The sequence below is a fragment of the Nyctibius grandis genome, chromosome 5, assembly GCF_013368605.1.
Source record: "Nyctibius grandis isolate bNycGra1 chromosome 5, bNycGra1.pri, whole genome shotgun sequence".
Taxonomy (NCBI): domain Eukaryota; kingdom Metazoa; phylum Chordata; class Aves; order Nyctibiiformes; family Nyctibiidae; genus Nyctibius; species Nyctibius grandis.
This window is the reverse complement of record NC_090662.1, coordinates 49,715,650-49,730,057: the sequence shown is the minus strand read 5'-3', so window position 1 is coordinate 49,730,057 and position 14,408 is coordinate 49,715,650. Positions and strand designations below refer to the sequence as shown.

The 14,408-nt window shown below is 35.8% G+C and overlaps 1 protein-coding gene across 1 annotated transcript in view; it reads left to right on the top strand.

Moving 5' to 3' along the window:
• The window catches only part of SLC6A15 (solute carrier family 6 member 15), a 30,035-nt gene that overhangs the window by 1,679 nt on the left and 13,948 nt on the right, over positions 1–14,408 (top strand). Inside the window, exons 2-5 of the mRNA XM_068401202.1 lie at positions 7,481–7,638; positions 8,114–8,240; positions 10,115–10,296; positions 11,593–11,703. Of these exons, the coding sequence (XP_068257303.1) occupies positions 7,481–7,638; positions 8,114–8,240; positions 10,115–10,296; positions 11,593–11,703 (578 nt within the window). The remainder of the gene's footprint in view (positions 1–7,480; positions 7,639–8,113; positions 8,241–10,114; positions 10,297–11,592; positions 11,704–14,408) is intronic.

The window sequence follows — 14,408 nt, the reverse complement described above, 5'->3', positions numbered from 1 at the left end:
TGTAGCTATTAAAATGTTTATATTCTGTATCATTTCATCCTAAGCATGGTGTCAAGATGTAGTCTCAAGATACTGCATTACAGTGGTTTGTTTTGTGTAGTTGTGTCCCTTTTGAAAGTCTGTGTTTAATGTAGTTAGTTACTAATTTTGCAAGCCCGTTGGATTCTCCTCGAACCAACAGAAAACATCTGTAGGTATGCTCTTTAGGCTATCGGTTTCATATCGTCAGGCGCTTTTAAAGTTACTCTGCCAGTGAGTGTAAATTTAATTCAGATCAAATAGAAATGTATTAAATCAATTAATAATTTCACATTTTAGGAAGAAAAACCCAACCTTCAAGGATCATGGCACTTTATTAATGAAACTTGAAAAAATAATATGGAGTCATTTCAGGTTGAAATTAAACGTTTTCCCCTGTGCTGTGATTGCAGGAACTTGGATGCATAACATAGCCATGTGCAGAAAACATTATGTCTCCACAGACTAAGACAAGGATGTATTGGGCTTTTAAGAATTTTGCACCATTTTAGTGAATTGCAACCTTCAGAACAACAGAGAAAAGCAAGTGATCATTAGAGCTAAAGCTTTCTTGGTGTTCAAGTTAACCATAATGCAAGATGGAGAAGGTGACACAAAACATTGAAACGTGTGAAGTACGTTGGTGCCTGTATATGTGTGTGCAGATGGACAGACAGTTCTCACAAGTGTGTAAAAGAACAGGGGGAGGGAGGGAAAAGTTCAGATGCATGGAAAAAAACCTACACACGTTTTATATGAGGTTCCAGTTTTCTGCCACACATATTATTTCATAGATGTTTCATTCTAGGTAAAACTAGAGTGGTTTTATGCAACCCATTCTAAATATCAGTGTCAGAACTGTTCCGTAGTCTTTTGCTGAGAAAGTTTACTATAAATACTCTTGAAGTCTCTGAGTGTAACGTAAACAGCCTTTCTGTGGATTTTCGTTAGAACTGTTTCAGTGAAGCATATGACTAGGTCTCCAACTTCAGTTTTGTCCAAACATTCTTCAGTTTCTTCCTTATGTTTAAGGAAGTTACATCTGGCAAATACCATCAGGTGGGGGGAGTATATTGACAAGTGGTAAACCAATAAATATACTTCATATTTAAGCCAAAAAGAAGTAAAAAGCATACTTACTCATTAGTTTCCTTCACAGGTTTCTTCCAACACCATGTGCTTCAAAGCCACCAGTAGAAGATCTATTAGCAAATCCTAACCATGTAGTAATCTTCAATTTTGTCTTTTTTTTTTAAACTTCTGTGACAAGAACAACAAAGCCAACAAAATAAACATAGAAAAGACACAGACAAGTTAGCCCAAATAGATGTATATTATTAGAGAATTTTGTGGAGAAAAAATTGGGTGTTTACCACCATCTTTTCTAGAGAGATTGTTTTTTTTTATGGCCATGACTGTGGTACGCCAACACTCCTGACTTCAGAGCTCTGTACTGCATCAATGAGATATCTGTGATACCATCTTTAACTTTGTATCACTACACTGCACTGATACTTGGATGTCCATAAGGTATCTTTCCAATCTCTGTTTCTGTTTCTGGTCTGTACCACCAAAACAACTTCCTTCACTTTATTTCTTGTGATTCTTTAACAGTTTGTCCTGTTGCTTTAATTCATATAAACTCATAAATATTTAGAGTAATATATGGTAATTTTTTATGCTCAACTAAGTTAGAGCTAGACTGGGTAGCTCTTTGCTGGCTTTCACACTTGGCTCTTTCCCAGAAAAAAGTTTGTCATGAGAGGTGAGAGAAGAGGCTAGGACGAACTTCAATCCACATTGGGGATGTAGCTGTAATGCAGGATGTATCAAGAGAAAAAAAAGAGGCTAGGAGGAGACTGAGAGCACTCCAGGGTGCTCATTTTCTTTACTTTGGATGAGAGGTAGGGCCCAAAGGAGTTTTAGGCTCTGCAAATGAGGGGCTGAAGGTGTTCAGTAAAGTTTTGAGGAACTGACTATAGATCTCTCTGCCTCCTTCACCTCTGTCCTCACCACAGGTCGTCCTTACCCCTTGTAGGCAATGCCCAGTCCCCATCTGGCATTTAAAGCACTTCTTCCACTCTTAGCAGCTTAACAGATAAAAACGCTGTTTCTTCCTTGATGCCTCACAGAGGTGATTTGCCTTGGAGCTGGGTATGCTCTAACTTAGCTTTAAAGGTTTTTTATTTTTACCATTTTTACACTGTACCGTTTATTTCTTACTCCTTTACTATATGAAGACAAATACGTGTGTGTTCAGATAGACACAGTTCCTATATAACAATTTTATAACCTGTGTTAGTATGCAGTAGGTTCAGAGCTGCCTCAGCTTCCTATGGTTGATGGTGAGCCTTAAAAATAAACTGCTCAGGTTTACCCAGTCTTGCCGTGAGGCTAATAAATAGTGACAAACTAGACCTATATTTTCCTGCTGCTCATTGCTGTCATCTGGTGAATCCCTTGCACACCTTTCAGGTTTTTCAAACAAAGGAAATATTTAAAGTTTATTCTGTTTGGTTGTCATTTTCCTTTAGGATTAGCAGAAGTAAAATGGTACTTTCACATATTAGAAGTAACAAAAGCAAACTAAATTAGCTGTCCTGCTAGAATAAGTGCTATTTGCGTGAATGTTGTGAACATAGTTATCTAAGAGGTGCTTCTAGTGTTGCAGATGTTATTGGGAGTCTACAAAGTACTGCACACCCAAAGACTGTGTGTTGCATTTTCATGAGCATTAACTTAGTTTTCCCAACTTTTTTTTCTTTAAGGTCAGTCTTCTTAATATGTCTGACGTAAAAAGTCAGAAGAACTAGTAAGCAATGATAAACAGATAAAAGCTGTGAGCAGCATAGGGAAATCTGTAGCAGATTATCTTGCCATTATATATTGAAAAGATTGACATGGGTAGAGTCACATAATGAGTTTTTACAGTTAAGTAGTCTGGATTTTATACTGAAATATCAGCAGATTGAACAGTTAGTTCTGTGGTCTTATAAAAATCACAGTAGCTATTGCTGAGAACTGTTAAGGAAATAATATGTAAACTGTTAAAGACTGAGTATTCATTAGAAGCTACAATCTGATTGCCTAATACAAGCAGAATGGGAGCAAAGCAAGTATTCCCTTGTATTCCAACACTTAATTTGGATTCAGTGGCTTCATTATTTAGCTTTTGATCAATAATTTATAATCAGCACCTTGAATTCACTGATGACTTCAATATTATTTTGAGAGTTTTGATTTAAACTGCATTATCAGACTCAAAATTTAGTAGCACTTCAGTGTGCTGAAAATGTTATTTTTATTTTGCAAGTATAATTCTTCATTAAAGCTTATTGGCTAAGGAGATTTTCATCTTTTAAGCACAGTTTTGTAAATAGGCACACCTGAACATATTTAAACTGTGAAAGACTAGTGACAGGAAAACTACAGTAGCAGTAGGATAGAGTACAAAAGTATGGATAAAACATAAAACCTTTTATCAGAGTTTTCCTGATAAAAGCAGTTTGTATTGTGATGGTAAATAATTTCACTTGTAGGAGCTTAGTAGACTGTAAACCTATAGTGTTTTATTGCCCTCTTGTCATAACTTTGAAAATTTTAACATTCGACATTGAAAATAAGTTGATCTTCATCTGAATATCAGCTTCTCTCTAGATTTCTATTAGTAAGTGTCCAGTAAGCTGTAAGAACTGGGATGTCTCCTCAGGACAGTGGTAAAGCTCACCTTCATTGAACAAGAATTAAATCAGACACTAGACAATTAAAAACTAGCACAGCAGCAGTTGAAACAAATCTGGAAAGTTACTAGATTTTTCAGGTTACATCAAGCATGCCTAGGAGAAGAAAAGTCCTTCTGTAGTATCAAGATGGTAATAGTTATGTCATCTTGCATTATTTCTTCTGAAATTATTTTCCAACTCTTTAATCACTATGAATCATGTCATTTTATGTTATTTTTTCCCCCTGAGCATTTATAAGAACTTAAATTGAAACCAATGTTAATATTCCATTTCTATCAATAATCTTGCCAAATTGTAGTACAATAGTACATATTGTAATATCAAGAGAGACAACTTACCAGTTATCCCATTACGATGCTTAGTTAAATAAAAAAAATTAAGAAAATAAAGCAGTGCTGCGCACAGTATTAACACTCACCAGTTCCTGAAATCTTTTGTATCTTTGTCATTCATTCTAGTGAGGAAGGATGAGGTATATTTTTTTTAGAGTCTTTTTTCCATACAAAGTTGAGATGAGTTTTTTAATATGAAAGGCAGTGTTTAAGGCCAAAATATGCAAAAAAGTGACTTTACAGTAGAATACTTTTGAAAATGTAGAAACGAGATCTGGGGATCCTGAACCATACAGAATTGGAATATTCAGAAGGCTGCTTAACTGGCAGATCTAGCAGACAATGTAACTAGTTGTAGGATGCTGTTTAAGGCCAGCATGTTTAGTTTATTATTCTAATGCAAATAAAAGTGATCCTTATTCAATATTGTAACTCCAAGGACCCACGTTTTCATGCACTGGCAAGTAAGAGACATGCTGAGCTGTTTCCATAGTGATTCTCTTTTATGATGAAGTGAAGATGTCTTACAGTTCTTTGAAGTATGTCTATCTTCAAGGGAAGGCTGAAGCAAAATAATTTTCTGGAGATGCTGTGGTTTCATATTGACTATAGGGCACAGAAGCCCTTTGCAGCTGTGATACACAGTTGTATAATCCAGCTATGTCCAAACTGTATCACTCTGAAACTCATATGTGCACTATTTTCCATTATGTCCTTCTTTTGGGGAGGCGTACAAGATCAGAAGGGAGCTCAGCAGGTTTGAATGATGAGAAGACCAGCGCTTCAGGTGCTCTGCATAAGCCCTGCAGTGTAGAGGTGAACTCTGCTGGCTACCCACACTGAATTACAGGGTTGTGTCATGTATAATGTAATGTGGATTTAACACCACATTTATTTAACTCATTTAGTTGAATCTAACTGATAAATCTTGCAACTTACGTTGATACTGCACCATGAAACACCCACGTCAGCCCAGTCTTTAAACATGTGCTTAACTTTGCAGCCTTGTGATTAAGGTTGTGGACTGGGACACTGAAGAGCTGGGTTCAGTTCCTGCTCTAGTACAGTCATCCAGTGGGATACAGGGTAAGTCACTTAGGCCCCAATTTTTTTGAGCTGTTTAGGCTTGTCTCTGCTCAGCTATGCAACACCTGTCTAATTAAGACCTCAGGTATCATTTACCATAGTGCTATACTATTTAAAAAACTGTGTACTGTTGGCTTTCAATCGATTGTATGACTAAATTTTTAAAGATAGTGGTGCCAAAGCTTCTCATTTGTAATGTGAATTTACAGTATACTTCTGTCTCACAGAATTTTTGAGAGAATGCTGATGATAAATCAAGGGTATTTAATGGTATTATTTGTCTTACATATTCTTAACACAGATAGTCCCCCTCATTTTGGAATGTGGTTGTTACTCTATTCCTCAGTTTTCCTCATGTTTATTTCCTTCTGTCTATGTTGTCTCTCTTTTCATAGTAGGAAGTAAGTCCTTTGCATTCTTTACTGAACGGGAATGTAGCTGCTACCTCAGTAGAAATAATACTTAAGTAGACAATCTATACTGTGCTGAAATGGGTAGACAGACCATAATGTTTGGCTCTATGAGGGAACATTGTAACCTCAAAACCAGTACATTGTTCAGAGTCTGGCACAGGTTTTGACCAAATGCTGGTCAAGCAATATCATTGCATATCATATTATCATGTCATGAAAATAAAACATAAGGAGTTATTTCATTGCTAACAACAGCCTACAGACTGTGAGGTAAATAACATCATATTCTCTGTCTGGTTCACCAGTAGTTTTTCTCAGATTTACTTTCCTCTGACTTTTTTCCTACTTTTCGTAGACTCAAGACTGTAGTTACTCCATGCTTAGTATCTCTGTAAGGTCTTTATAGTGGAAAGTGATGTCCAATTTATGCCTATTTCATGAAGAGCAAAATAGCAAGTGGACCTAAATAGGAGTGGATGGTACCACAGAGTCAGGCCTCCTGCTCAACTTAGGGAAGTTTAACATTTCTAAAATAAACCATATTCCATGAGATAACCTATCTACTTAGGATATGCAAATGACACTGTATTTTGATAGACTCTTAAAAAAGCCCTAGAAAGTTGATGCTAGATGAAGAAACTTAAAGTAGCACTTAGCTGGAGTTGAGGTTAAATCCCAAATTGGTTTCTGAACTTTGCTCAGCTTCTCTCTCATCACAGATATGAATAGACTGATTATACAACTTAATAGCTCTGAGTCTTAAGCTTCAGAGGTCTTTATATCTTTGCTTTGTAGCTTGACCCGACATGCTGCAGTCTGCATCTCTCAAATGCTTTTCTTTAGCCTTACAGTGGTTGCAATCAAAAGTCGTATGCCCTTTGAGTTAGGTGGCCAAGCACAGTACTCTGTATTGCAGCAGAAGAGCCATGCCTTTGAAAACTAGGTGCCACACTGCTAATTGCTGATGCCTAAATGTTTTGTTAGCTCTAGTCCTAAACACTCTGCAACAGCAAGGAGGAAGTTAGGCTCTGAACTCGTCAGTGCACTTAGTGTATGAATATGTTTGCTTGCAATTAGTCTTACTGAAATAAATGGAGATAGATCCTGAAGTTAGAATTGTATATGACCATTTCCTGGAAATAAGACCTAGAAAAAAGGAATTGTTTTACATATACATGCCTAACAGTGAAGTAACAGTTACATTTTCAAATATGTCTTTAAGGAGAGTTTGTGAGTACTGCAAGATCTGGATCTACAATACTCCATTTCATTTCCACCTCATGTCTCTAGTCTCTGTCTGGATCCTCGTAGAAATGGGCTGATAACAGGTTTTTTTTTTTGCTTAGCTGAATAGAATTAGTATTCTGTACATTGTGAAATCCTCTTTCTGAACATCTGAGGTGCACGTGGAGAAATGACCAGGATGGTCATCCAAAACTGCTTAAGACTGGATGAAATTCAGGATATTGTATGCACAGTATGTTTGTTCGGTATTTCTTTTATAAATTCAGTCTTGATGCTCTGTTACAAGTCAAAGTTTAGAGTTTTTTAAGAAATGTTGATTCAGATCCTGATTGCATCAGTGTATCTCTAAAAAGTTTGATCAAATGCCCAAAATTTCACACAAGCAAACAAGTAGATTAGGTGGTAACTCAGTAAGGTTTGCCTCAAAATGTTACTACAGTGCTTTGAAATTCTCTGGGATTTTCATATCTTATAAGATGTATAGCCAAGTTTCAGGTAAAATTAGTCTTTGCATGTGATCAAAAAAGCTTTGCAGTAAATGACACTAATTCAAACTCAAAGTTATGAGAAGGTTTCACATTTGTTGTGTCAAGTTCTGATTCTTCTCCCTCTCACTCTGATTTATACTTTGCTCCTTTCATAGGTGCATATCTTGTGCCATACTTAATCTTGCTACTGATAATAGGGATTCCACTCTTTTTCTTGGAGCTTGCTGTGGGGCAGAGGATCCGCCGAGGGAGCATTGGTGTGTGGAATTATATCAGCCCCAGACTTGGAGGAATTGGATTTGCAAGCTGCGTAGTAAGTTTTTAACATTAATTGTGTGGTTTGCTTTCCGTCTATGTGATTTAGACTTACTGGTTTGCTGCAGGAAAAGGCCACTGATTTGTAGCTGGGCTTCCAGGTCAGTTGACAATGTTTTGAAAGATCTTAAAACTTAAAATAGTACATTAAAAAAATACAGATGTGTCTATAAAACACAAGTTGTATTTTGTGTTTCTTTTGAAATTAGGAACTAGGCAACAGAGTAGTCTTCTGGAGAAAAAAAGCCTGTAAAAATATAGGTGTTACACGATAAATACAGAGAAAAGTGAAAATTTAGAAAATGTCAGGTGCTTTAATGGGGCAAGCCATTCAGTTCTTATTCTGACTTATTTTAATTAAAATTAGTTTTAGTGGCTGATGTGCAGAAATATGCAGAAGTTCAGTAGGGAATTTTTTTTTTTTAGATGTAGTTAATAAATGTAATTTTTTTGATATATCTCTTTTTTTATAGGTATGTTTCTTTGTGGCCCTGTACTACAATGTTATTATTGGATGGAGTCTCTTTTACTTTTCCCAGTCTTTTCAGCATCCATTACCATGGGACCAGTGCCCTTTAGTTAAAAATACATCTCATACCTGTAAGTCTGTATTAATGTTATTAAAAATCATATAAAATATATAAAATCTCAGGTTTTCAAACAAAAAGGAGAAAAAATACAATTCAAAGAGATATTTGTGAGAAAAAGTGTTATCTGCAAAGCTGGTTTTGCATCTTAATAAGATGTCACGTTATAATACTTGGAAAAAATACAACAAAGAAACCTAATCTGAGATAAATATACTGTATTTGGAAAGCAACATTACTGTCAACAGCATTTTAAAGAGTAGTGAAATTAGGAGAGTGCTATTCAGTGTTTCAGAAAAAAAAAATTCTAATTAATTTTTTTCTGATTTTGATACTGGTTTTTATGCTTTCTTGGTGAAAAACAAAGGTGGAAGGATATTTCTACATTTCAATTAGTAGGATATTTCCTGGCGACAAAGCAAAAACTGTTGCATTACTAACAAAGCAGAAAATGGAAAATTGTAAACATCAATGAAATGCATGTGATAAAAGAAGCATTGTTTGCTTTGTAAACTAATAGAAATTAGATAACTGGTCATTGGTTTGTTGCTATAATGAGATGGTCTCAAATGGACATATTCTACAACAGCATTAAAAGTTCCTTATCCCTTGGTTTTGGTTATCTTGTAATAGTTACACACTTTGCGTTATTCTTGCTCTTGAAATATGAAATATTTCTTTTAATTTCTTTTTATTTCAGATCTTAAATTTCCTTTAATTACCTTTTGTGTTTTTTTACCCCTTTATTAAAGAACATTACCAGAGACATTTGAGAAGTTGTAAATTTTTATAGTGTCTTTGCCAGAGTTGCTTGCTTCAGTTGTTAGAAATAATCAGTATATGTGAATGCTGGCACACAGTCAAATTGACTGTATTTCACAAGCTGTTGTCCATTAATGGAGCCACAGTGTTTGTCTGTTTATATACTCTTATCCTGCCTAAATATTAAGATACAGTGTGTCAGCCTAACTTAAGCAGAGGTCATCTGAACTAAGCTTAAACACAGAAAAGTGTTATATTTGATAACATCCTGTCATTTTTGGCAGTTCTTTCAGTGAAGATCTGACACCTGTGTTAGGTTTCTTAAAATTAGTGTATTTTTTCATTTTCATTAATTAACCTTGACTCAGTACCTAGCTTAGAGATGTGATTGATTCTCAGATACAAATAATTTATAAAAAAGTTAAGTAACTATTTTCTTTGAAGAATTCTTTCTATTTATCTGTGTTATATGTCTAGATACATACAATTTCTTTAACTGTTCGGTAATGTGAGTAAAGCAGAATTACACTATAATCAAAAAATCACTTCTGGAATACACATAGTAACTTCCATTTGACATAGCTGTGTAGGAGCCATTTTTTCCTTTTCTCATTACTTTTGTATCATGTTATTTTATCGTTTATAATAGTAATTAAGTGCCTGTTGATTTTAGTGTCACCAAAGCAGACACAACTGAGAATTTGTTTTCTGTGTATTTTCAAAGTTGTGTTCAATTTCTGAGAGATACTTTTCATAGTATATAAATCACAGTATCATGTGTAGGTAATCTAATCTTATGTGTGATAAATGGAATGTGTATCTTCATCTAGGCCTGCCTACTATTTAGTATTTAGTGTAAGTAAATTCTGCCTAGGACTCAGATTGACCATATGCAGAGGAATATGTTGTTCCAAAAAGGTGTTTTAAAAAGATACACCCATAACTTTTCACTGATAGCAGTCAGTTCTTTAAGACAATGTCTTAAGACTCTTTGTGAGTTTAGTTTCTCAGTAACTGATGGTGGCACAATTACAAATACTGAGAATTGGTAAAACATTGTTATGAAATGCTGGGAAGATACTTCTGTCCTGAACCCGTTCTTTACTCGCTAACATCTCTTGACAGTTGTGGAGCCAGAGTGTGAAAAAAGTTCTGCAACCACTTATTACTGGTACAGAGAAGCGCTGAATATTTCCAGCTCTCTGTCAGAGAGCAGGGGTTTAAATTGGAAGATGACTATCTGCTTGCTGGCAGCATGGGTCATGGTATGCCTAGCCATGATCAAAGGCATTCAGTCTTCAGGCAAAGTGAGTATACTGTTTACCTAAATGACAGTGTTTTACTTTGAAACATTCCACGACATTCTTGCTCACCACACCCTCTGTTTACTCTCTCATAAAATCTGTAGGAGCAGGTTAGAAGCTGTGACTCACCCCAGTATTTCTGTAACCTCAAGTAGAGGAATGTTAGTAGTTAAGCATTAAAACAGTAGTAATTTTACTGGGAATTGTAGTAATTCAGTGGAATTGAGATCTGAAGAAGAATAGTTTCTGTTCTCATCAGCATAACTGTTGCGAGTAACTGTACCTCAGCTTTTTTGTGCAGCATAAGTCTGTGTGTTTATGAATGTCTAAGGAATTAGGTTTCCATGTATACTCACAGTATGATTGCAGTGCACCCAGGTCCTCAAAATGCCTTACCAATTTCCTTTTTATTGTTACTGTCATTGGTATCCATGCTTGTCATTAACACAGCTACTTTTCAGGATTCTGAAGTTTCCTTTGACTAATGTCTAACCATCCCTTTGCATCTGAGTACGTCACCTTTTCTTTCCTTTCCATGCAGCCAGCTGGATTAGCTAGTGAATGATTTGCTAGCTCTGTTGATATCAGTGGGATTTTCAGATGAAAAATAAGCTGTTCTAATAGCAAAATTCTGTGCTATTAAAAACTTTGGCACGGAGGTGGAAATTTCTGTGACCTCTTTAGTGTATTTCAGTTAAAGAAACAACTAGCAAGTTTAGCGAGAGAATCATTTTACTAAACTTTAAAGTACAGAATAGACTTGCTTTTCAATGACGGAGAATGCAAGATCATATTTCATTACTTTTTTTTTGTTTGTTTTGGCAGTAAGCATTGCTTAGTGATTTGAATCCGTTGATTGTGTACTTTCCATTGACTCTTGTCTTCTCTCCTTCTGAAGAAAGAATGAACTTCTGTTCATGCTGTGTATCTTTACCGTACTATGTACTTGAATCAAAGTGCCTTTGTGAAGTGAAGCATTTCTAAAACAGTCTACTTCTGTCCTTCTCGTCATTGTCTCACTGAACTCACACTGAATTTCCCAGGAAGCCCAGCAGTTTGTTATCAGTTAGTCAACACAAAGGCAACTGTATTATTTTAATACAGTACAGAATTTATTTTACAGTCATGTGATTTTGCTTTCTTCTGCAGAGACAAGGGGAATGGGAAACATTCTGCATATTTCTTAGAGCATATGATCATCAACTCAATCATATATCCAAAAGATACTGAGTAGTGAATGAAGCTGTTGAAAATAAAGTCCATGAATGTCATGTTAAATGTCTTCTTAATGTTTTTCAGATCATGTATTTTAGTTCCCTTTTTCCTTATGTGGTACTTTTATGCTTTCTGATCAGAGGACTGCTCCTTAATGGGTCAGTGGATGGAATTCGCCACATGTTCACACCTAAGGTATGTGCTTAATTTCTGTTTGCAGTGTATTAAAGTTTTGGTGGCAATTTGACCATTTATGAATGCTCTTATTTAAGCTTATTGTCTTCATAGAACATTTGGCCATATTTCTGTTTGGTTAAATTGAAAAATTATTGTTGACCTCAGTGGCACAATATCAAGCCCTAAGGTCCAAAGCTCTAAGTGTTCCAAGGGTCTGTGTAGAGTTACCTCCCTTAGGTGAAGGGTTCTCAGAATTAGACGCCTTTACAAAGCTAAGCAACTGAAAATGCTATTTGCAGGATTCAGGATGTTTAGAAAGCTCCAAATACTGAAAAGAGAAGTGAATCTTAAATCTTGCCATTCTCTAGGATTGAAATGCCTAGTTCTGGGATGTCACAGTGAAATGCCTTACTGTGAATGCTGTCTTGACTTTACAGAATTAATTTGTTCCTTTTCAGAAATAAATTAATGTGGTTTGCATAGTAGCCCAAAGTAAAGGAGACCTGTTTTTACTACTAAAGTAGCATAAGTACTCACCATTAGCTTTCCTTAGCACGTTTCTTACGGTTGTCATGCGAAGATAGCAGCAGGTCTAAGCATACATTTTTTACTGTCAACATTTTTACTGGGAATGTGTCTTACAGAACTTTAGATATTAGAACTACAGAGGTGAAAAGGGATGTTACGAATCATTGTTTAGCCTGAAGATCTAAATTCTACTCACACCCTTCTCAAATGCTTGTAACTATCTATACTACAGAACAGTATGTTTGAGTAGTCAGAGCCATACTCAGGAATGCATAATGCTGGGCTGCATATTGTATTATGAAATTTCATAATACAGTTGAGCAGAACAGGACTGATGTTTCAAAAATGAAAGCCAAATAATATGATTAAAATCAATGCACATAGTGGCTAATGCCAGATGACAGGGTGTTGTCAGTTGTTTTGATTCCAGGTGTTTTGAGTCTGTGGAGAACTATCATCCTGTAAAAATGACCTTTGTTAGCCATCACATTGTTATTTCTTGCATTGTGATATGCAGTCATGCTCCGCTTTGCTTGCTGTCACTGCTTTAGTGGGTCGTGGTTCTGCAGGAAGTTGTAGGCAGCTCAGGCAAATTTAAGAAATCTGAGGAACAGGGAAATGTAATGCTTACTGATGAAGAGGAAGTCTGTAGCAGAGATGGAATACAGACCTCTTGAAGTTCGAACTTGGTTTCTCAACCAGTGTTAATCCTTTCTTTAACTAGAGAAGTACGCCTAGGTACTGAGGGAAAGTAAACATTAAAACTCCCCTGAAATACCAACACCTCTTCGCTGTTTCATCTTTCATGAGTTAGAACTAAAATAAGTTGCAGCTGATGCTTACTTTATAGTTACATTTTCACTTAATTATACAATTGTTTTAAGTGTTCAGCTAAACGATCTTGAAAGAAAAATTGTTTTTAATTTCTTCTACTGATTTCCAGTTCTGTATCTCAAAATTTAAGTTGTGGTGTAAATTTGAGATTAGGAAGCCTGTATGTCACATACAATATATGTGAATATAAACCTTCAAAAGTATATTAATTATAATCTCTGATTGTTTCTGTACTTAAGCACTAATTTGGGCTGTAGGTTCGTATGAAACTACCTAAGGGAATTCAGACTTCCCCACCTGTTGTTTCCTTTCGGTCCATTGTGCTAACAGTTAATTTGGGCAGGCAGACTGTAAAAAAGGACTGCTGAACTGAGATAGGCTGAAAATAATCCAGGTAGATAGACATGAGTGGGGAGGGGGAAACATCTTTTCAGCCTCGACCAGTTCAGCAAACGGCTGCATTTTGATCCCAGATGATCACAACGTATTCCCACAGAACAGCTGTGTCAGCACAGCAGAGGACTGGCACACATTGGTGCAGGTGTGAAAGCACAGGGCTAATGAAGAAGAGGAGAATTTCTCTGGCATGGCTGATGAACAAAGCAGAAATTCTAAATAATAACTTTAATCAAAAACCTAAAGAAAGGTGTAGGAAAAGCCCACTGAAGTGAAACCGTAGGACTGTATGAAGCTTGAATACAGACCCCCCAAAATTTCACAGAAAATATCTTATAATAGCAAATCGATTACAAGCTTATTTTGAAAGGCAATGTATATCTGAGAACGTACTACCTTTGATGATACCAAATGACAGATTGCAGAAAGCGAGGTGTTTCGGTACTGAAAACCATTTACAGATTTGGTAAAATTAAGCCTATTCCTCGAGCTCCCTCTAGTGGAAAAGCTCCGGCAAGACGTGTGAGACCGGCAGCTTGAACTCGCAGTAGCTACTTGTGCACTGTAATTATAACAAAAATTGTAAGTTGGAACGAGTTTATTGTCATAAGCACTTTTTTTTCATCTATATTGTATTTTAGCTATATATAAATGAATAAAGAAGATATCTGCTACCTATCTATAATAAATATTATAGCTTTATGGGAAACTGAAAAATTTTTCAAAATGTTATCATAACAATAGCCAATTTTTTTTTTTTCACCTCAGAGTAAGGTAGTCAGTCTGATGGTGCTGGCATCTATGCTTTTTAGTTTTACTGTTTTCGATGAGCATAGGGTTTAAAATAAAATAAAAATATCGCATGCACAGATGTAAGGTCTTTCACTGTTAAATGAACAGAGGCCCTGAATCAACTTGGCAAAATCTAATGTTTAAATCTCACATGTACTTCTTTTTTATGATTC